The 24,223-nt window shown below is 47.6% G+C and overlaps 1 protein-coding gene across 2 annotated transcripts in view; it reads left to right on the forward strand.

The window, feature by feature from the left end:
- The window catches only part of GLRA1 (glycine receptor alpha 1), a gene marked incomplete at both ends in the record, with an annotated part of 80,080 nt that overhangs the window by 22,036 nt on the left and 33,821 nt on the right, over positions 1–24,223 (forward strand). For both annotated transcript variants that reach the window (XM_080804661.1, XM_080804662.1), the window contains 2 exons: positions 9,256–9,383; positions 15,431–15,498. In XM_080804661.1, coding sequence (XP_080660787.1) covers positions 9,256–9,383; positions 15,431–15,498 — 196 coding nt within the window. The remainder of the gene's footprint in view (positions 1–9,255; positions 9,384–15,430; positions 15,499–24,223) is intronic.

The raw sequence follows: 24,223 nt of genomic DNA on the forward strand, positions 1-24,223 counted from the left end.
GACTGAGGGCAGAGCCCCTTATAAGCCATACAACCTTGGCTACATCCCTGACAATGCAAGTGTCAGCTTCCTCATCTTTAAAAGGGAGGTAATGATGTCATCTCCATGGGATTGTTGAGAAGATTAAATACAGGGACACCTGTGAAGAACTCCACCCATAGTAGGTGCTAAGTGATTGGAGGCTATCCCTACCACGAGCTAATACCATGACTTTATCTGTTTTTATCCTATTATTATTTCTCCTCAATAGTGACACTCCCAGGTCTTGGCAACCTCAAATGACCAATCCCTACTGATCAGTACAATTTTTCCTCCCAAAACTTTTTGTCCAGAAGCCTCAAGCTCCATTCTCTGCAAAGATATACTTTTCCAGTGAGATTTATCTGATTAAAAAGAAAGCTGCATTGAAGGTAATGAGAGCCATTTGCTCTCTTGTCCAGCTCGTGGGATGCATGCTGATTACGTAGGGCCTTCTAAGAGCTTTGACTCTGGCAGAGCAAACCCCATAGGCCTGTTCTTTAGCACTCAAGTCTCTGAAGGGTCCCCCTGGATTCCCCACACTGTAACTCATTGTGGAATGACACTGATGACACTCATTGCGGAATGACATGCAGTCAAAGGCATGGGAAAATTTCCCCAAGTGAGACATATAGGGACAGTCAGTGAGACGGTTGTTGTAGAATTGACAAAGTGAGAGGGCTGTTGTGGAATTGTAATTAGGGACCTCAGTGGGGAGAAATGTGAGGCTTATGCACAGACATGGGTTTGACCTAGGCCATCGGCCTAGGTCAACCTGTGGGAGGGTTGTGGATGCTGCCGAAAGAAAAGGATGGCTTCTCCTATTTTCCTGCCTTGGATTTTCCCAGAAGACATCAAGTATTTTCACCAGGGACTGACTAAAGGTATCAGGGCCAGAATTTGGGACTTTTTGACTCCAGTCAAATCACATCACTGAGGCCCAGTACCTGCACAGCTAAATTCTGCTTCCCCTGGAATGCCAGGTGCTTATCACCCACTTAACAAGTAACTATTGAGCCCTGACCGTGGGCCAGGCTCTGTGCCTCATGGAACCATACTGACTAAGAGCCTGGAAGGAAGTGCACAAACACCATTCTTGCCTACGTAACCCCTTGAGTGCCCCAGACCTGAGAAAAGGAAGGCTACAGAGTAGAAGGCTGAGCTTGAACCATAAAACACCAAGGGCTGCTGTGATTCCTGCCTTGGAACCAACACGTGGAGTGAAGAGGAGAGAGGCCAGAGGAAGGAAAACCTTGACATCAGTTAGGCAAATACAGTGTGGTGTGCCACGGCTAGGTCACCACATGAGTCTTAAGCCTTAATTCTCTTTCTTGTAAAATGGGACAGACATCTTATTGCTCAGGCTGTTGGCAGGAGACAATGAGGTAAAATACACAATGCTGTTCCTTGCTACTAAACAAGAAAAAACAAAACACAGCTTTCTGGAAATGAAAGGAGAGGCTGCAGGAGGTCTAGCCTCCCTCTCCTCTAGGAGACGGCCTGCAGAATTTGATGACCGACAGGAAATTTTATCCTCGATGGACTGGGTTGGCAGCTCTGTGACGCCACAGCAAGGCCAGGACTAGGGTGAGGCAAGTGAGGCGCCCAGGACACCGCATTTAAAGAGGGGCTCACTCTCGGGCGCCTGCCAGGGCCTACCCAACCCTAAGAGTGAGTGCCTCCTTCGGCTTCCCAAGGAGCCTCCTCCCCACCCTCTCCTGCCAGCCTGCTTTGTGGAGATACAGAACATAAAGCAGAAGAGTTATTAGACAGAAGGTTATCCAGAGGAACAGACCAGAAGCAATGATAAGGCGTATGAAAGATCCCTAGAGATTCCCACTTCCCTAGGGGCAGAGGAAGAACCAGATGGAGTCTCAAGGTTCCTTCCAGCTCCAAGGATCCAAGATTTTATCTTCCTACACAAGAGAATCATATTCAAATACATGTGCTTTCTGACACAGATAGGTTTTCTTACAGGGAGCAGATATAGCTGGGGGAGGTGAGCCAGGAAGGGGGAAGTAGGTGTTGTTCCATAAGTCCCCAGGGAGAACTGGGCTCCAAACATGCCAACTGCCAACATTCTGCCCCCAGGGATGCTTAGCAGATCACGAAGCGAGAGTAATAAGTTGTCAGGCCCTCCCTGGCCAGCCTAAGCCCCTACTGCAATCAAATAAAATTGGAATTGCACAGCTGGCCATGAAAAGCCAGATGTTGACCTCAGGAGACAACTCAGGCCAAGCTAAGGGCGACCAGCAGGGCCTGCACTGCACGCGGCAACCCCCAGGTTCCCGAATGCCAGGGCCAGGGCCCAGGAAACTGGTCAAGTTCAGAAGACCAGAGAGTATCAGCCGCACCTCTTCCCAGGAGCCTAGGACATGAGCCCTCCCCAGCACTTCTCCCCCTTCCTTTCCCCAGGACAGCCCACAGCAGAAGAAAGAAAGTTTTCCCCCTAAAATGCACAACATAGACAATAGCAAATGTTGTTTCTCTCTGAAAGTGCAGAGGTTAAAATTAAAACTCAGAAAAATTCTCTGATTCATGTCCCCACCTTTCCCTAAACACTGCCTTCCTTCTCTGAACCACCAGGGCCATCCAATGATACCTCCTGAGCTGGATGGTGACCTCTGATGGTCGTATGTACCTGATCTGTTCTACCTGTTCCACTATCAACAACAAGAGGGCAAAGGTCCTTCATCAATGATTATTGATTGCTACCACACACCAAGCCCCGAAGGAGACAGACACAAACCCTGCCCACACGGAGGGCATTTTCTGTCGGCAATGACATGTTCGTCTGCATCTCCCCCATAGTGCCTTACACGTTTAGTGGGTGCTTAATGAATCAGAAGGATCAGAGCAGAGGATTTCACAGCAAGAGGGCCTGTAAAATGGAGACAAGCTGGAACTCCACAGTCTAGTCCCTGGACAGACTGATGAGCCTCCCTGGTACCTTCCCTGCTGGGTCAAGTCCCAGAACCCCCCTCCGAGCAACCACCCCCCGCTGAACAGAGGTGGGCACTCAACACAGAACAGGCCATTGTGCCTGACCTAATGCCAACTGGCCGATTCACAGATGAGGAAGTTGAGGCCCATCTAGGAGACACAATTAGCCTGAGACCACCCAGGGAGTTAGAGCTAGAGCTGCAACTACACTCCTGTTCCCCAGCTCCCACCTTAATGTGTTTTCTTCTGTTCCATAGTGACTTTCAAAACTGTGTCGTAAGTAAATGCCCATGCAAGCAGCTAGCAGACTTTAAGACAACTTTTGACTAGTTAACCAGGTGCTTTCTGCCCAGAATAAATACTCTCTCATTGGATCACCTCCCCGCCAAGACAGAGGGGGCAGATATTCTGGCCCAAGTCAGAGGACAAGTTGCCTGGAAGCCAAGTTGGACACCCCTCACTTTGAGATGTTTTGGGAGGGCCCATTCCTCAAGCCTGGCCAGACCACGATTCAGTATAACCCGAAATAGCTGAGCAATCAGGATGGATTCTTCGTACTGTAAAGGGATTAGCGAGGGGTAATCTTACCTTAACTTTTAGACCCACTGTAAGAACAGAGACCAGGGGGACGAATCCCCTGCTACTCCCAACCTCAGAGACTCAATGTTTCATCTTCACCGCTTGTCATTGTTTCCTCTCTCTCTCTCTTTCTCTCCCCCCAACCCTTTCCTTCCCTCACACACGCGCGCGCGGTACCTTCTACTCAAAGTGCTCCTCCTCCCCTATTTCTTCCAGGCTAACCCCACACCCCACCTTCAAGCTCTACTATAAAAAATCGCTTTCCCCGAAAAGCCTCTTGGGAAGCCTCCACTGTCCCACTAAGTGCCTCACTGAACCCTTCGATTATAGGACTGGCCACACCTGAGGCTCCTTCACGTTCACATTCTCCTCTCCCTGCTCCACCTCCCTCCCCTTCTCAGCCTGCACCTGCAGCTTCTCCTGGAGCCCTGCCTGCCTCTCCCTAGATTACCCTCTGCCTGTTAGTCTCTCTTCTGCCCCTCACCGTATCCTCCCTGTTTCCCACCCTGGACCTCCCGACTTATCTACCGTGTTGAGCCATGGAGATGGCATCTGTCAGGGGGACTCCCTCTGCTAACCCAGAATGGTTCTCGGTGGTGTGGGGCCATGCAGGGTATAATTGAAAACCGTTTCTCACCCGTATGGTGCCAACCCCAGCTCATTTGAAATTCGGATTGACAGCTCCATATCGATTCTCTATTTCCAATTGATGTTGCAACAGGAGAATGAGAATCTGAGCATTGATCTGGCCTTTCTTCCAACAAATCCCTGAAACATGAGCTGTTCCACTGGAGAGAAATCTCGAGACTGGATTGGGAAAAACCACATCTCGAGACTGGATTGGGAAAAACCACATCACAGACATGCTCATGTTCCCTCAAAAGATTCCAGACAAATTTAGATGCCAAGAACAAATGTGTGAAGGGGGAGAGGGGAGAGGGAATATTACAGACTTATAAAATTTTAGTTTAGGGCCAGAAGGACTCTTAGAGACTATTCTAACTCCCTTATTTTGTAGCTTGGGAAACTGAAAGCCACAAAGGGGAGTGACTCTCTGAAGATCACACATCCCCCACTTCACAGGGTGTCCCCCTGCTTCCACCCCACCCCACCCCCCGCCTGGAAACCCACTCCTGGATCTTTCCACGGTCTCTTTCATTAGGAGTCAAAACTGAGGTCCTTTAAGTACCAAAGTCTCCCCGTGTGACAAATCTCCAGACACTAAGGTGACTCTGTCCAGTCGCTGCAGCTTTTGCCATAAAGCCTTCCCAGTGAGGGAGAGCACACTTGGTCCCAGAAGACCTCACTGTCTTTCTGAAATTACTATTAATCAAATCTGTCTCAACCGAGTCTGATTCACTCCATTACATTGCAGTAATCCCCGAAACAATTTGCATCATTTCCAAATACTTTCATAGGGTCAGCAAATCCTCACAATCAAAGGTCTCCTTTCTCAGGTTCATCCCCAGCTTCTCTGTTCAGTAGCTCACGGTCTATAAGCAAATGCTCAAGTTCACCAGAGGTAGTGGTTCTAAATGTGCACCAAGGGCTCCTTGATGCCTATGTACTCTGCACAAAAGCACAGAGCACAGATTTACTATAGGGGGCCCTTGAACTAATTCCCTGTGAACTGTGCTTTCTAAATATAGACGGAAATGTACAATAATTATCAAGTGGAGGGGCATGGCTATTTTGACATTCAAATAAAGACTCTGCATGTATAAAAGAATTAGAGAGATTTTGGTCTCGGGCAGTAAGAGTTGGGGGATGACTGGGGGTAGTTCACATGGAGTATCAGTGAATTATGATTGAGCTCTTTCCGTTTCAGTTCTCATTAAAGTCTCAGACAGGTGTTAATGTGTCTCCAACATTTTTGCAATCCTTGCTGGTCTTCCCCTGGGACTCTGGGCAAGGCTTGCGTTGTGAATATTGGTAATCAATAGCAGGCAACTGGAATTTTAGGCTTCTCTTTTTGTTTTGTTTTCACTGCTTTCCCTCTTGGGGGTTATGTCTATTCCAGCGAACAATGGTGCTTTTTCATTTTTAAGTCGTGAAATACCAAGTCCGTTGTTTAAAAAGAGTAAGTTTGAAAGAAGTGAGGTGATTTAAGGAAACATTGTAACTGACGAGAACAGGTGGTGCAGAAACAGGGTCAAAAACGTGAAAGCGATCCCCAGAAAACCCACAGGTACGGGATACCAGTTGGGACTAATGAATCTCAGAATTTCAAAGAATTCTGCTGTGAATCCCTTGAAGACACAGATCATGGGGCGACCCACAATCCTTTCTTCTCCACGTTTCAGTGTGGGGAGTGCAGCTTCGGGATCAGAACTGTCGAGTCAGACTCCTGCTCTGATGCTCCCAGATGTCACAGAAAACCATAAGCTTCCACCACAAACAGTAACAATAGTAGCGAAGTTGTGGATACTCTTCACAGTTTACAAGGCTTTCCCATATGTTGTAGCTTTTGGATGAAGCAGCGCCTTAAAATTTGAGTTCTAAACCCTTCTGTCGTTAAAGTGCTGTGTGACCTGAGGCCAGTTACTTAACCTCTCAGAGTCTCCATGCCCTCAATTCAGCTCCCCGTGCCAGAGCTTATAGGGAGTCAGTGGCCAGGTAACTGGACCGCAAATGCTGCAGACTTGAGAGCTGGGTGACCAGAGGACTCCTCGGCTTAGAAGAGGATTCTGGTATTAAATGGCACATTTTGCTAATAGCAAATGGTAGGGGGCAATTTGGGGCGAATTCATTCTCTCCCAGTACGGCATAATAGGATTCGGGCTTATGAAAGAGGCCTAAGGGCCAAGAGATGGCTGGTGCTCTCCTAGCTGCTGGGAGGGAGTACCATGTTCCCAAATCTTATTATCTGAGAGGAGGGGCTGGAGAGAGAACAGAGCTTATGAAAGCTTCATAACCACCACTCCTAGAAAGGCTCTAGAAGTGAATTATAGCAGCAGAAAAGTCGTAAATCACCAGTTGGATGCCTGTGGTCCCTTTGGCTCACGCCAGAGCCACAGAGCAGCCACGAGTCTGGTGCTGAATGGGGAAAAAGCTGGGACTTCGGTCTAACTTGGGCCCACAGCAGGCATCGGGCGAGATCTCCCAGCCACGTAGGGCCAGTGGTGCAGCGGAAAGCAGCAGTGAGACCAGAAGATGCCCCCAGACGGGCTCTGAAGAGCTTCAAACACACACGCACACATGCACACACACATGCACACACTCACACACGTACACACACACAGAGCAAGGCAAGAGCAAGACAGTATACCGAGTGCCCGCTATGTCCCAAGAACTGTCCTTGGTTGTTTTTTAGCTGTGCTACCTCAGTCACCACTCATGTAAAACTAATGTGACCTATGGGACAACTCAAGTTCAGAGAGGTTGAGTAACTTCTCCAAGGTCACACAGCTTATAAGTAAGTGATACAGGATAAATTCCAGTCATCTGTTCTTCTCACTCTTTTTGCGCTATCTTACATTACATTTCACAGTACATTTCAGAAGCACATACAGGTAATGTGCATTCCACATCCACACATCCACACAAGCCTTCCACACATTCACACCCTATACCCAATACGTACATCCACCCCACATGTACACACACAGATGCCACACGTAACAACACACTTTCACATGAACAGAGGTATGCACATGTTTACACATACGTATCTGTGTAACACAATCCATCGCATATCCACAAACACCCCATCACATCCCAGTCCCCACACACATCTGTACCCATCCACTCACTTGTACATATCACACCTAGAAACCTGTACACATCACACCCTCTCACAAACATCCAGACACACACACACACACACACACACACACAAACAGTAAAATGCATTGTCCCTCATCTTGACAATCATAATGAATTCCTGAGTATGTGGATAAGGGATCTTCAGGTTAGGTAACATGAGTGTTTAATAATCCTGAAGTGCCTTCTGGACCTGCACAGGAATACCAGATCACTTTCGGTATTCTTCATTACTGGAAATAATAGCCTAATTACTTTAAAAATTGTTAATCCATACATGAATATTTATGAAGACCCTACTAACCAGAATATTTGATTAATTAAAGTAGCATCGTATTCATTCATTCATTCATTCACTGTGCAGTCACCGAGTATCAATTATGCCTGAGACACCATGATTGACACAGCAGGGGATTGAAAGAACAAGTAAACAATAAATAAAAACGCCATGATTCCTGGTCTTCAAACACAAGCACAACTATATTACCGAGTAGCATGGTCCAGGGCCTGGTGAGCGAGGGATGTGACAGGAAAGGGGGATGAGGAGACAAGATGGCTCTGGAGCTTGTAGACCTAGACAGTGGCCAAACTCTGGCGCTGTCTGGGGAAGTGGGATCTGCAGGAGCAAGTTCAGAGAGGAAGCTGGGGCATTCCGTTCACGAGATGAATCTGAGGCACAGGCAGGACATCTAGCTAGACACGCCCTGCGGGTGTTTGCAAATGAGAAAAGGGGGCTTCTGCGGCAACCAGGAGGAGACAGACTTGAGAGTCGTCCATTAGAGGTGATCACTTAAACCGTTAAAACTGTGAGATCAGAAACAAGCAAAGGCGAAAAACAAGAGAGGTTGAGTGCGGATCTTTGGGGAACACAATGTCCTACTTGGCTAGGTGACAGAAGCTCCCATCTTATGCAACACACACACACATGCGTGCACACACTCATCCCTCTACGCATGGCCGTCCCGCAGCGTACCAGCTCCTGACAGCGCCGCACACCACAGCTGCACTTGCTCCCAGCTATCTCCTGCTATCATTTCAGGACTAGGAAAGCTCTCTGGCCCAAAGTAACACAAACAACTGTTCTTGAACCTTTCAGCTTCCAATCTTGACCCTTTTGGGGAATCTGCACACCTCTGAGAGCATGGCAGGGGGAGAGCCACTGTTCGTAGACATCAGTAATTCATGCTACGGCATGAGTGAGGACCTAAAACCGCTTTGTTGCTGGGGGCTGGTGACAGAGACAGTGTGGAGCACCCTCTCACTCCACTCTCAGATCCTCCGGTCTGGACACACAGAGGCAGACTGGTTTACTCTGGGACCTGCCTCCGTCTCTTCCACTAACTGTACTTCAATGTTCCCAACTGAGTGTTTTCAAAAGTGTAGGTTTCGTGAGACGGTGGTCCCCTAAGTATAGGCCTCCAAGCTTGTTAAAGCTTCTGAGAAGACTCAAGGTAAAGATGCCTGATTAAATTTCTGTTCCCGAATGTATTTGACTCTGGCAACTTTTTTTTTTAATTAGTGGCTGATTCTGAAGAGCAACTTTGGGGAAAGGCTGGACTATGAGATCTCTGAGATAGTCTCTGGATGAGTTTTCCCCCAGACCCGTGAGAGTGCAGGCGCCAAAAACACAGGGCTGGGCCTCCTGGGAAGTTAACCCTTCAGTTTCCTCCCCGGGGAGGCCCAGCAGCGGAGTGCGATTGCACAAAACCCCAGAGACGAAGCCTGAGGAGGCAGAGGCTTCTCGGCAGCCTCAGATCCACAGCCGCCTGCCAAGGGTCCCACATTGGCCGACAGCTGGCCAAGTAAACAGCTGAACCTGGTCTTTCCTCATTAAGGACACACACGGTCTATTTCTCAGGCTGAGAACACTCTGGTGGTTCTTGGGTGTGGGCAAGGCTGGTTTGTGAGCTCAGGGTCATCATTAACCCTTTGCTTTCCTCTCTCCTTTCTTAGCCTTGCTGCTTCCAAGGAGGCTGAAGCTGCCCGCTCCGCGCCCAAGCCTATGTCACCCTCGGATTTCCTGGATAAGCTAATGGGGCGAACCTCTGGATATGATGCCAGGATCAGGCCCAACTTTAAAGGTAGAGAAAACTTGCCTTCCAGATCCGCCGGGATCTGCTTTCCTAGATTACAGAAGCAGGCAGCGTGGTAAACTCCTGGGATGAATCCCGTCACTCTTCCCTCTCTCAGTGGCAGACATTGTTAGTTCTGTCTCCTCCCCACCAAGTCCAAAGAAAGCCTCAGAGAATCAACCTCAGCAGCACCTCTGGTTGCTAGGAGTCACCCTACTGGTGGGGCGCCTAGATGGCTCAGTGGTTAAGCCTCTGCCTTCGGTTCAGCGTCCTGGGATCGAGCCCCGCATCGGGCTCTCTGCTCAGCAGGGAGCCTGCTTCCCCTTCTCTCTCTGCTTGCCTCTCTGCCTACTTGTGATCTCTCTGTCCAAAAAAAAAAAAAAAAAGGTCTTAAAACCTACTGCCTCCCTTTGGCATAATGGACAGATAGACAAACATGGAATGTGGAGAAACAGGTCCACATTTTGCTTCAGGCACAAACGTAGCTCTGAACTTTGATAAGCCACTTCCCTGCTCTGGGCTTCAGTTCCTCATCTCTGCGGGGATTGAGTGGGCTGTACCTGTGGGCTTTAAACTATGCTTCATGGAGCTCTCAGCCTTCCACTATGTGCCCAAAAAGGGAGTCGAGGGAATAAGGAGCAAACTCACCCTCGCTTCTCCCCCAAGCTGTCCTACTTTTATTTGTTTTAGAGAAGAAACTTCCAATGAAAATTCATCTGCTGGAAGGTCCCAGGGATTAATATATAATTTTGAAACGTTCTATTCTCAGAGTCACGATTTCAAATGGCAACAGAGATTAGGCAGGTCACTTTACTGAGTGAGGTGAGCCAAAAGTAAGGCCAAAGGGGGTTGTAGGGACCGTGGAGAAATAGAGGTGCGGACCCCTTGAAAGGGAACAGCCTCTCCTTAGCCCCAGCCCACAGTTACCCTGCAGGAATCAGGGCCCCACATTTCCAGATCATCCGGTATTCTAAGAAGAGCCAGAAATCAAGATTTATGCAAAATTTCCTGATGCCAAAAACATATAAATTCAAACAAAACAGTTTGTGAGCCAGATATGCCCTGTGGGTGACCAATTTACAAATCCTCACCGGAGTGATCTGAAAAGCTTCTTCCAGCTCTCAGAGTCCTACAAGATCCCGATGTCTGTTACTAGAGGAGACGGGTCCCCTTTGTCCATGGATGCCCCAGAAGTTGCAGCGATCTCAAGCAGAGCCGAGTTCTGCAGGTGTGGTCTTGGGGTGCTCCTGGGACCCTGCATACTCTGACCTTCCCCCCAGGACCCCTGCAGAAATCTGATTTCAAGGACTAGCCTAGCCTCTGAAGACTGTGAGGACTGCTAGCCTCCAAATCAATTCTTGATTCCAGATGCCCTTCCTCACTGTTCCTTTTGGCTCAAGTCCAAGACCAAATAAGGGATGTGACAGCTGGTAACAGCTTCCTAATATTTGCTTACCTTGCTCCCCGTTCCCTAAGTACCCTTCTCAGAGTGCTCTGCAAATGGAGAGTGGTCTGTGAGATGCACTGGGGTGATTCTTGGGGGCCCACCTCCCACTCCTGTTTACCTCCAGGCTCCCCTAGTCCCTTCTCCTGAGGCCCTATCTTCCAGCATCCTTAACATGACCCTGGTTCCCTCAAGGACAGGTAAGGACCAAGGTTGCTGCCATAGTGCCTGGACCCCAGCCCTTCACCAGAGTCACAATCTCAGACACCCAGAAGGATCAGGTAGGACACCTGAGTGATGCAGGATGGGGATGGGGAAAACCAGAAAGCATAGGCTCAGCCAAGGGCCGCCACCTGTCGGGTTCTAAGGTGGCTGCCAGGTAGGAATGCAGGCCCCGGGCACTTGAGTCTGGGGTTTTCTGTGAAATCTTCCAAGTTGGCAGCTAAATGATATCTTTTAGAAACACCATTGGCCAAATCGAATACATTCAAGACCTGACCGCCAGGTTACCTCCCGCACTGCTGGCAATTTTCCGAAATTCCGGCCCACCTCGCCCCCTGGTGGGCTCTCTCGGAACTCCATCTTGAGTGCCGCAGTCCAGCTCTCCTGAGAGAGGAGAGTGGAACTTGATTGTGTACGCATCCAGGGTTCATGTATTCGTCATCCTCTATGCACAGAACTGCACTTGGCACATAGATGGCCCTCAATAAACCTTTCAACATGGAATGAGTGAACGAATGAACCAGAATATATGCTAAGGCTTAGAACAGTTAAGTGACTTTCCCAAGGGACGCCATCAAGACTAGGGATTTTCACTCAGTTAACTACATTCACTTCTTTGTCTAACACTAGTGATTTGTTGATTTATTTAATCATTCATTTATTTACTTACTTACTTACTTGGTTAGCAGTGGACAGTTTTAAGATATAAATTTGCACCCAGACTATAAAATTATTGAATCAGGGCCCTTCTCCTCCCCAGTCTGAGAGACTTACTTGGAACATCTGAGCCCCAAATCTACAGGACTAGATAATGTCTTAGACTTTTCCCAAACCTGCAGTGTCTCTACCCACTTCAGTGCCCTCCAAGTCAGGCTCTGAGCAAGGTACATCTTTCTGGAACGCCACCCGACCTCATTGCCCAGGAAATGGGAAGCAAGGTTCCTCTGTTCTCCCTCATGGTAAGAGCTGAAACGTTGGCATGAGGGTTCTCCTGCCCCCGAATCCTCTGGTCCCTTCACACTTCCACTCGAAGCACAAATAGGATTTCCAAAAGTCCCATACAAACCACAGAGCTCCCAAAAAGGCCGTGTAGATAAGGCCCTGTGACCCTAACACAAAGGAAGAAGCCTGCGTTGTTTGAAAACTCCACGGAGTGATTAATCACTCAGCAGTCCCCTTCAAGCATCAGAAAACTTGCCTGCTCTTGACTCTCCTGAAGACGGAGTGGCAGGAACAGCAGCCTCAGTCTGCAGAGCACAGTGGCAATACAGATCAGAACATGGAAGGAAAGTGCGTGAAAACTGGAGTCCAGTCCTTGCATGGCTGACCGGACAGTGCGACCCAAAGGCCGTCACTTGACATACCTGGGCCTCTATTTCTGCATTTATAAAATAATCCAGTAGGACCTACGCCCTTCTAGCACGGATAGTCTATATCTTTCTTAAGACTTTGTGTAGGATAATGGCTCCCAGGATCAGGGACACAGCCTAATACCAACACATACACAAAAGCAAAATTAAACTTTAATATTTAATGAAATATATACATTATCCTGCTGCCAAAGGCAGCCAGATTGTAATTTTCTTGAGGATAATTTAATTTCAGATTTATATCAATGAATCGCACCTCCCCATGGGGTCCCTTTCGCTGGCGCCCTCTCACACACATAAATCAGGATCTAATTTATATGGGAGTCACAGCAGCAGACACTTGCAGGGCCTGGGTGGGAACTCTGAGTGCGTCATTTCGAGGCACGGGCAGTAACTCTTTGGGGCATCTTAATGGTATGAGAACGAATGAAAAGAAAAGCCTGGGTCTGAGTCTAAATGAGGTGGGGGGGGCTTTTTTTTAAATGGGTCTTTGTTTAGGTGGAAGTGACGAGGAGGCAGATTTCCACTCAGCATAAGGGAATCTTTTTAGCAGACGGAAGTAACCAGCTATGGAAAGAGCTGCGGACGATGAAGCGAGATCCCCACTCTCTGAGGTGTTCAAGCACTCAGCCTTCAGCAGGCAGCTCGTGCCACTCTAGCAGCGGTCCCTAAACTTGGCTGTGCGTGAGGATCACCCCGGTCTCTTGTTAAATAATACATTCTGGGCTAAGCTCCCATGAGTTAGGTTCACTGGGTCTGGGATCGGGCCGAGGAATCTGCAGTTTATATGGTTCCCCGGGGCGCCTGGGTGGCTCAGTGGGTTAGGCCTCTGCCTTTGGCTCAGGTCACGATCTCAGGGTCCTGGGATCGAGCCCCTCTCTCTTCGGCAGGGAGCCTGTTTCCCCGCCTCTCTCTCTCTGCCTGCCTCTCTGCCGACTTGTGATCTCTGTCTGTCAAATAAATAAATAAAATCTTTAAAATAAGTAGATAGATAGACAAATGGTTCCCCAGTGATTCTACAGCAGTTTGGGAAGAAACTGATGAGGTGACCCTTAAGAAACCCTTCAGTCCCCAAATCCTATAACCTCGTAGTTCACATGGATGGCTTCCATAAGGGGATTCCAAACCAAAGGAGCTCACAGTGTCTACCCAGATCCAGAACTACTCTCCCAGACTGATGGGGAAGTTGTAACCTAGAAATGGGAAGGGGCATGCCTGAATTGGACAGCCCGTGAGTACCGGATTTGTGTTGAAAACCCATGGAGCCCGGCACTCCCTTGGAGGGAAAGCCTGGATTCCCACCACAAGACTGGGTCCCTTCCTGCACACCAAGATTTCTGAAAAGAAGGAAACTTTGACGGAGTTTGGGTAAAATGTTTGGGCTGCTCTTTAAAGAGGGACAGAGAGGAGTGGATCACAGAGGACACAAAGACATCTGCTTCCTTCTTTCCACAATCAGAAAACTTGGGTGTGAGTCCTGGCTCCACTACCTGCTGGCTAAATAAGCCTCAGTAAGTTATTAAAACTCTCAGCTCCGCAGCAGAGACAGTGATTTCGCCCTGGCCCCCTCAGGACCTCATGCGGATCAACAAGAAAGCAGGCCTGAAAAATTTCACAGATTGCATATTGCAATCTCCATGTGAAGGATTATGAGCTATTATCCAAGTCCTACCCGCCTTCAAGGTCAGCTCAAGGTTTATCACCTTCAGGAGATCTTTCCTTATGCCTTGCTCTCCAGAACTTCTCTTATACCTAGACTCCTACTGTTCATAGCAATCTTACCCCATAGTCTCACACCCTTCTCTGGTTACTTTTTTTTTTTTTTTTTAGATTTTATTTATTTATTTGACAGACAGAGATCACAAGTAGGCAGAGAGGCGGTCAGAGAGGGAGGGGGGGGGCGGGAAGCAGGCTCCCTGCCAACCAGAGAGCCTGCTGTGGGGCTTGATCCCAGGACCCTGAGATCATGACCTGAGCCAAAGGTAGGGGCTTAACGCACTGAGCCACCCAGGCACCCCGGCCCTCTCTGGTTATTTTATATTGGACCCCTTGTTAGCTCATGGGGAAGCCCAGTGCTTAAAATCCCGCATTCTACCACTCTGTGACCTTGAGCATGTCCCTTCCTCTCTCCGAACCTTTTCCTCCAAGTACAGCCAGTCATCAGCTTTGGAATTAGAGAAATCTGAACTCCAGCTCTGGCTCAACCACTTACTAGCTGTGTGGTCATGAGCAAATAATCTCTCGGAGCCTCTGTTTGCTCATCTGCAAAATGGAGGTAATAACCATATCTTCTTCTGGAGTTGTGGAGAGGATATGAGATACTTTCGGTAACACTCTCAGGACAGCAGCAAACCCTGTAATGCTCAGTAGTAGGTAACTGCTACAATTAATAGTATAAAATGAAGAGATTGGGTTTCAACTGGACAGAGATCCCCTAATAATGAGATTCCAAAGAGCAAATATTCCTCCATGTCTTTCCTACCTTTTGCAGCAGAATTCAAAAAGCTTGCCTGGAAAGTATTTAATAAAGACTTACGGACTTCCCTTGAGGTTCCCTCTGGATTCCTCCGCTGGGAACCCCCATCCACGCCCTTTCAGGCAATCTTTCTTGGTTCATAAGTTCAAGGCAAGGAACTTGCTGTTCCTTGCGATTCCCAAGATGGCCTCCAAATGCTGGAGCCGTAAATACATTTCAGCCACAAATTAGAAGGCAGCTGATGGGGCTTGGGGAAGGGATTTCAGCCATATGGCAGGACGATGAATCATCCTGTGTTAATGAAAGTACATCCTAGCTCAGCCTCTGGTGTTCTGTACCTGGTGCTCACTTGGGGACCAGGGAATCTGGCACAGTCATGTGGCTGGGAGTCCCCTGCTGCTCAGGGGTGTGGGGTGGAGGGCAAGCAAGGGTCTCCTCCACCAAGAGGGAGCCATCCCTGAAGTCAGTGTTCCAGGAAGGGGTCCTGTCCTGGGGGTCTCTTCCTGGCCGTGGAGCTAAGCAGGAAATATCTCTTGATTGGCAGGTCCCCCGGTGAACGTGAGCTGCAACATTTTCATCAACAGCTTCGGTTCCATTGCGGAGACAACTATGGTGAGTGAGTCAAAATATAGGCTGCTATTTCCTGCTGGGGACGTCTCGCTCCCAGAAGTATGTCCCCTCTGCACTGGGCTCCCCTGAGGAGGTAGGGAATCTGGTATTTTTTTCAGATCTCCAGTGCATACCATGCGACTTGGGTATTGTTACTGTCTTATTCAGTGTTCTGGGTAAAGACATCCGTCAACAAACGGCCAAAGAGCCAGCAGGGCTAGTGCACACCAAACACCCAGGACCACAGACATAAAATTAAGACAACAGGCTGAAGTTTTATATGAAAAGAAAACGTTGGGATGCCTGGGTGGCTCAGTCGGTTAAGTGTCTGCCTTCGGCTCAGGTCATGATCTCAGGGTCCTGGGATTGAGTCTCACATTGGGCTCCCTGCTCAGCGGGGAGTCTGCTTCTCCCTCTGCCTACTGCTCCCTTTGCTTATGCTCTCTCTCTCTCTCTTTCTCTCTGACAAATAAATTAATAAAATCTTTTTTTAAAAATGGAAAAAAGAAAATGTAAAGAGCTACTTGTAAGTTTACAATTCAACTGTGCAAGAGCGGAAGGCTGCTTCGAGAAGCCTCAGTGGGCCTATTGGGTTGATTCAAGTCCTCTCTATGCTTTTGTGTGTACTTCAACATTCTCATTGTAAAAAGTTTAAAATAAATCACTATACTGGAAAAAAAGACCAGAAGGGAAAAATACGAAAACATTAATAGCAATTATCCCTGGACTGCAGACTTACAGATAATTTTTAATTTTCTTCTTTCATTCTTTCCCTATTTTTTGAGTTTCTGCAAGGAGCAAATATTGCATTTGTGATTATAAATACTTTACTACTTTAAAATTTTTTCCCAATCCTTGAAAACAAAGCAACAACAAAAAATCAATTGTACTGGTTTTGAAAGGAGTGATTGAGCTTGTGAGAAAGTAATTAGAACAGCCTAAAGTCATCACTTCATGAGCCAAGTGAGAGCAGGCAGCCAATCACCAAGTCCTATAGACAGATGTTACTGCCAGGAAGTCCATTTCTGGACATCCACCCATTTCTGGACATCCCCCTACCCCTAGTCAAGTTCAGGCTTCCGTGGGACTTGCTCACGTTACTGCAAAAGAGTCTTAACTCTCATCTGGCCCCACTCTGAGCCTTCTTTCTCACACTTTGGTCTTCCTGAAATACAGATCCAACCACACCATTGTCCTGTTCAGCGCCTCCCTGGTGGCTCCCCGTCACTTTCATTAAGCCCCAATTCCTTTGCAAAGCTTAGAAGACCCTCGGTGATGCTTCCCTGCCTCACCTCTTCTCTCTCTCACGTCCTCTTCTGGATAATGGAAAGGCCTGAAGTTCTCCAGACAGGCATGTCTCTGGGCTGATGCCATGGAGGACTCTGCCTAGAGCACCACACCAGCCCTCCTTCCCCTACTGACTCCTTCCTATTCTCCTCTAAGTCTATGCTGGGATTACCTGCAGAAGCAGCTGGCACACTTTCGCACCTGTGTATACGTGTGAGCTCACCTGCATTCTTGACCCAAGGCTACAATGAGTTCTTTCCACCCATTCTTGTGATATATTTTACAGTGTCCATAGTAGCACTTACCACTCGGTAAGTAACATGGAACACTGTTAACGGTCTGCTTATTCATCCCTGCTCTCGCTACCGTGTAACTTAGTGCTGGGGTGCAATCTTGTCTCATTTCCTGTGGCAACCTCAGCAGCTGGCACAGTGATTTAATAACAGGTGCTCGGTGACTTTTTAAGATAAATAAACCAAACATCAAGTAGGGTCTGTTGGTTCACACAATTATTTGGTCCTAAACATTTATGGAGATTAGATCTAATCTTTCAATCCCAGACTGGCAAAAATCACTGAGCTCTCTAGGTCATGGGGCAAATGGTCCAAAATCTGTCCTTTTGCAAAGAGGCCTGTCTTGATAGGGTCAAGTCGACCCTGACTGCATCCAAAGGCAACTGATCAAACTCCCTAAAATTTAATAGGCCTATTATCTCCAAACAGAGATGATCCCACCTATTGACTAGGAACAAACATGGCTGCCTTTTATTGGTATCCAGGTCAAAAAGCCAAGTTTTCCCATGCTTCAAATGGATGTCTTGAGAGCTCCTAATGCTTTTCTTCTTATCCCTCCCAAATCAGAAGCACATTATTCATATGCTCTGTATGGTGAGTGTTGACAGTTCCACTCTTCTTCTGGAATGGTAAGTAGTCATCAGATCAAGTCAGGGATCTCCCAGCTCTGTAAAGAACTTGGTTCTTGGAGGACGGGTATACACACCTGCTCTCCAACTTGTTTCCCTACAATGGCTGCACAGAGATCGATTTCCTAGACACAGATTCCTCCTAAAGGAACAGCAGTTTTGCCCTTATCTTGTTTGGGGGTTACAAGACCGGCTCTGGCATCACACGGACCCGACCTCACTCACTGTGTATGAGGAGCCAACTTGCTTCATGTCTTTAAGCCTCGTAAAATCCCAGTGGTGACTAACATACTGACTTCATCAAGGTATCATGGGTAGAAATTATGTGCAAGAAAGTTTTTATCACAGTAAATGCTTTTTGTCAGTGTTCTTAATGTTTCCCATGATAATGTTGATGATGATAACAATGGAGCCCCCAAAGCTATCACTGATCAGTGTAGGACCTTGACCCTCCATTTCCCCTCCCCCATGTCTCCTGTCTACCTTTCCAGACTTCAGTCCTGGTGCCTTTTGCTCTCTCTAGAGACAGCATAGCAGTTAAGACACAATCTTCCATGGCCAGACAAAACTTGAGGTTCAGCCCCATGACCCTGGACAGGGTAGCCTGAGTCAGCCTCCTCATCTGTAGAGTGGGGTACCAGTAGCCTCCCCCTTATGACCTGTTGTGAGGATTAGGAAACAAAGCATAGAAAATTCCAAGCACAGTGCTTGATGCAAAGTACAAGCACAGTGAATATCAGCCATAATTATTAAATAACACTTATAATTTTCAACACATTTCACACCCACTCTCTCATCTGATGCCTGCACTAACCCCTCGGTCTTCCAAGCACTCTGTACGCAGTAGACATGGTAGACACTCTGTTGCCCAGTGTGCAGCTGAGGAAGCAGATACGGACACACCAGCCAGGGCTAAAGACCCAGTTCTCCTGACCCATAGAAGCTGTTCCGCTGTGCACCACACTGAGTCACATCAAAGCACAAAGACTCAGGAAATCGAGGGACCACAGAGCCGCACAACAGGCTTAAGCAACCACCTAAGCATCACAAACGTGGAAATCCAACCTCACCTCGTGCCAGGCTCAGCACGCCTCAGGGGAAAATCGTACACACTAAAACTGGAGCTAGCCCACAAGGGAAGCCCGGGGGGACATGGCCCCCTGCGGGGGAGAAACCGAATCCACAGACAAAGAATGAAGACTTGGCAATGAGCTGCCTCCTTGGGAGTAGTCCACAGGTGACACAGTTTTCTCCTTCTTAATGATGCTAATCCAGAATAGGAGTTAACCCTGTTCAGTTCGTACATTCCACGATACTGTCATTTTCCTCCCCACTGGGTCCTTAGTTATCCATATGCATTTCATTTACTTTGCAGATAATTTCAAAAGAACATAACCTAGTATCTCAGAACTAGAAAAAAAACCTTAAGAAATTGTCGAAGGCAGTCCTTCATTTTACAGAGAAGGAATCTGACCGCCGGAGTGGGGACATCACTCGAGCAAGGTCACAAACCCCCGTACAAATTTGACAGAAATTCAGGTCGAACGCTGTTCGTGCGGCCAAGGCTTCCCCTCCCCCACTCAGCTTCTTTCTCACCTAGATCCCACCGACCAAACCGTTTGGACCATTTTCCCATTTGAGCCTCTTTCCTTGTCACTCAGAATATGCTTGGGGAGCAAGACGGGACCCATGTTAATAACAGGAGCCACAAGCATGCCTTAAATGCTACTGCAGGCCAGGCAGTGAGCAGGGCACTCCTGCCTATGTCATCTCATTCAGAGCTCATGACAACCTCCATGAAGCATGACATATTATCCCCATTTTACAGATAAGTAAGCGGAGGCCCAGAAAGGTTAAGTCACTTGCATAAAGTCACACAGCTGATCAGTGGCAGGGGCAGAATTTGAACTCAGATCTGATCTGCCCCCAAAGACCATCTTCTCCTGAGCCAAATATAAATATTTCATTCCTGGATGTTTGGAATTCCCCAGCCCTTGCTTGTTTCCTTATAAGGAAATCAGAGATGAAGGGGAACGTCACTGAATAGACTCCCAGTCCAGGACCCGGCCTCGCCGACCATGCAAAGAGCTGGTGGTGTCTCCTAGGCCCATGGTAATATGGACAGAGTCCCAGTGGCAGAAACTTTCCAGGCTGTGTTTGTTCTCCCAGAGCAGCAGGAGTACAGAGCAGCTCTATAAACAGCTGGAGTCCCCAGGCCCAACTGTCTGCTTCCCAAGGCCTGGCTTTATTCACCAGAGCTAACAGACCTGAGAGCAGAGAGAGGCAGCCAGAAAAGCAATGGGGATCTCTACCCATTCCTGACGAGGGGAACACTGAAGCTGCCAGACCTTCATCTGACCTTTGCAGGGACTTTCATTGAGGCAATGCAGAAAATGAGTGTAGGGTTGGAACAGGAATGGAAAAGAGAGAAGAAGGAAGGGAGGCCTGAACTAGAGCAGCTCTCTTGGCGGGCTACAAGAGAAAGATCTGGAGCTGGAACCCAGAGGGATCCATCCAGCTTGTCAGGACACATGGAAGTGTGCCTTAAGTGCTTAGACTGCAGAATCTATGTGTCTGTGTAGTACTTACACACAGGTGTAAACTGTGGGACTATGAATTTGTGCAAATATGTATGGACCTAGGCATGGGGATAGTGTGTGCTGGCTTAAAGATACTGAAATAGGTAACCTCAAAGAGAAATGTGTATGACCAAGTACAGTATGAACATAGGTATGTCTGCTCCTGTGGTTGTAAGTGTACACGTAATATGTGTGGGTTGCATGTTTCTGTGGGCACACATATTTGCAAGAATACATAAAAGTACTTAAGAGTGAATATACAGGAAGTGTCTTATCTTCAGTTCTGAAATTATATACAGGGGCCTGGGAGTAGATGAGCACATATTTCAGTATACGTTAGCATTTGGGTGAGCACATTTGTATGTGTGTGTATGCACATGCATGTGAATGTGTGGACACATGATTACATGTGAATAAGTGAGAGTTTTTAAGTGTGTATCAGTACGTGGGTACAAATACATGTGTGCATGTGTGCAGGTGCACATGGGAGTGTGCACATGTGGGGACACATGGAAAGCTGGAATTTATGTGTAAACAAATGCGAGAGAGACAGAGTGTATGCATGTGTGTGTGTGTATTGACATCCTTTGGGCATGAATCCCAGTGTGTCCATTATTAGGACACATGCTCTGGCCTCTCTTGCCAAGTCTTGGGCTGGCCTGGCATAGAGACAGGCACACCAGTGATTGGCAGCAGCCTATGCAACTATAGTCCACAAGTTCGGCCTCATTTGTAGGTATTAAGGAGCAATGAACAAAATCCTGAGCCAGGAATCGAGAGACCAGGAGCTGAGTTCTAACTCTGCCACCACTTCATGCTACTGAGACTCAGTCCCCGCTAGGTATCTGGCTCCAAGAATGGTGTGTAGAACACACGAGCAATAGGTATGAAAGCCTTTCATGAATGCTACAGAAAGGTAAAGGGTTGTTTACCTACTGAACCAACCAGCCGAGGACTCCAGTACACAAGCCTAAGGAGATGCCTCCTTGGGTTTTTTTTCTTCTTTTTTCCTTCCCTATTTATTCATTGATGCTTTCCACCTCTATTTATTAAGGTCCTATATGTGCTGAACATGGCATTAAGCTCTAGGGATAGAGCTCTGTTTTATTCATGTTAGTCTAGGCTTTCCTGCTGCTGCAGACAACCCACTAAATCTCAAAGTCTTAAAACAACAAAGATTGATTTATCACTCATCTCAAGTCTGCTACAGATTCAGGGGATGCTTCAACACTACTGTCCTCGATGTGCTGGCTGAGCACTGCATCTCCATATCAACATGTGATTTCACATCCACCATGCAAGGGAAGAAAGCACTGAAGGCTTGGGCAATGGCAAGTCATCGCTTTCCTCCCGGAAGTGACATTGACCGCTTCTGCTCAGGCCTCACTCTTTAGAGGAAGTCACAGTGTCCTGTCTAAAGAAAAGTCCCAGAAGTAAATGGGAATAGTAGGTATCTGCTTTCTCTCTCTTAGAGACGGCAAACAACAAAACCAAAGGTGACAACACAGTGTGATGAGAGAGGTCACAGAGGTTTGCACAGAACGCTATGGGACATTGCGAATCATGACAATCCTGAGCAATGTTGGCCAACACTTAACTCCACGCATTCTTTCTTATGTGCTTGGTGCCATGATGGTGCTGTTATGCGACTTTGAGTAATTTTTATAAAACGGAAATCTGATCATGGTACCCTCCATGTTAAAACCTTCTAGCAGAGAATGATGTCACGGAATGACCCAACAGTGAGAGGGTTTTAAGAAACTGGTATGCGTTCAACAGTGCTAAAGAGGAGGAAATTCAAGTACAAAAAGACAGTAGCACCTAATGGGTTTGGCAGTGGGGGCTGAGGGACGGGGAGCGTGTATGAAATTAGGGAATGTAACATCAGGGGCACAGAGAAAGCAGAAGACATACTGAAGCAAAGATAGTAGGAAGATAATTCTTCCAAAAAGCTTGGCTGTGAAGAGAAGGCGAAGTGGTAGTGTTTGTCATTTATGGACCACTCTATTGAAAACCAGGCATCTGTGCTTAGCAAATTATGGGAATTATTCCATGTAATCCAACAATCCCATTTTATAGGTGAGGAAACTGAACCTCAGAGGGGCTTAATTCACCTAAGCCTTTCTAGCCGATAAATGTCCTCGCCAGTGACTATCTCCTGGTGCCTGACTTTTGGAGCCCTGCTCTTGGCCTGGCCCACCTGCACAGCATGAGGCAGGAGGAAAGGTGGCAGAGCCAAGGGGACAGTGGGCCATGGGAGGACATAACCTCATCCTGGTCTTCTACACTGCGGTCTGGTTAATCTATTTGTACAATTCTATCAGAATTTATATCACAACAAGACCTTGTTCATCCTTCTCTTTGGATATTCCCAAGTAGACTTCAAGATACAAAGACAGCTACTACATAAGGAAATTAAATACCCTTTAGTCCAACCCTAAATGTTAATATATTGTTTGGGAAGCAGTACTTTACAAGGCCAACCTACTTCTGGGGTCAGTGGATTGAATGAAGCAGATACATCGAACCATGGAAGATAAAACTAAATCCATCTACTTTTTTCCAACTCTGCTACTGTCAGCTCTAGGTGACATCATTGTTCTCCTACCTGACTAAAACGACCTCCTGCCTGGCCTCCATGCCTCGCCTTCTCCTGTCCACTACTGCTTCCCATAGTGGCTAGAGGGATCTTTTGAAGCCCTAAATCCGATCACAGCATTCTCCTGCTTCAAGCCCATGGTGGCTTCTCTTCTTCTGTTCTGTGTGTTCCCTCCGCCCAGGGAGATCTCTGTGTGAATGGCTCCTTCCCATCCTGCAGGGCTAAGCTATCTCTTCAGAGTGCTCGTCCCCAGCTAAAAATGATGCCCCTTCCGGGCACTATCACATCACTATATTCCTTGAAGCAACATCTCAAATGTAAACATTCACTTATTGGTTGTCTCGTTTGCTTTTTTACTGGAAGAGGGTTCTTGTCTCTCTCAATCATCCCCATAGATCCAGTGCCCAACACATTGCCTGAATCATAGGAGCTCAATCAGTATTGGGAAAGAATTAACTTTGGAGGTCCTCTACTTGAACGGCCATCTGTTGTCAGAATCTCTGCCACAAACACAGTGGCTAAGTAGTTTCTGCTTGTATACTTCCAGAAACAGAGAGCTCTCTACCTTTCAAGGTAGCCCATTCCACCTTTGGACCCTGAAATCTCCATTTACCCATGGCTTTCATTCTGCTCCTAGAGCCATAGAGAACCAACCTATTCACCTGACAGCCCTTCCAATAACTGAGGTCAGTCCTCTTGCCCTCTGTCCACACCTGGCCTCTTCAACCATCCTCCCCGGCGCCCAGACCCTTCACCATCATGGTGCTCGCCGAGTACATCCAGGGCCATTGACTTCCATCTTGAGATGAAAGCCGAAAAACTGAACCGCAGCCCCCAGGAGTGCTCAGAGTGGAGCAAGGTGAGGCCACTGCCATTCCAGTTCTGGGTTAGTGGGCTTCAGAGCATTGCTTTTAACAGCAGCTCTGTTCAGCTTTATGCTAAATCTTATGTAGCACTTTGACAAACTGATTAAAGAAAACAAAACGAGGCTGTTCTGGATGAACCGGAGGAGAAGCCAGGAATCTCATTCCCTTGGTCTTTCCCTCACTCCCTGCCTCCCCAGGGCCACCCCAGGGAACCTCCTCAGAACCCCCAAATCATTTCTATGCAGGCCACTCCAAAGACATTCCCCATTAGGTAGCCATGTCCCAGTGTTGACTCACACTGTGCTACAGACAGACTCTGGAACATTCTTTTAAGTACACAAGTAACAGATGAAAACAAGCTTTTGTAGAAGTCCAATAAAAAAAGAAGAGAGAGAGAAAGAAAACAGGAATGCCCCCGCTTCCCACTCTGCTCTTACTCCCACTGCCCTACCCCGAGTTCAGCACCACAGACAGA

This window comes from Martes martes, assembly GCF_963455335.1.
Source record: "Martes martes genome assembly, chromosome: 5".
In the NCBI taxonomy this organism is placed as follows: Eukaryota; Metazoa; Chordata; class Mammalia; order Carnivora; family Mustelidae; genus Martes; species Martes martes.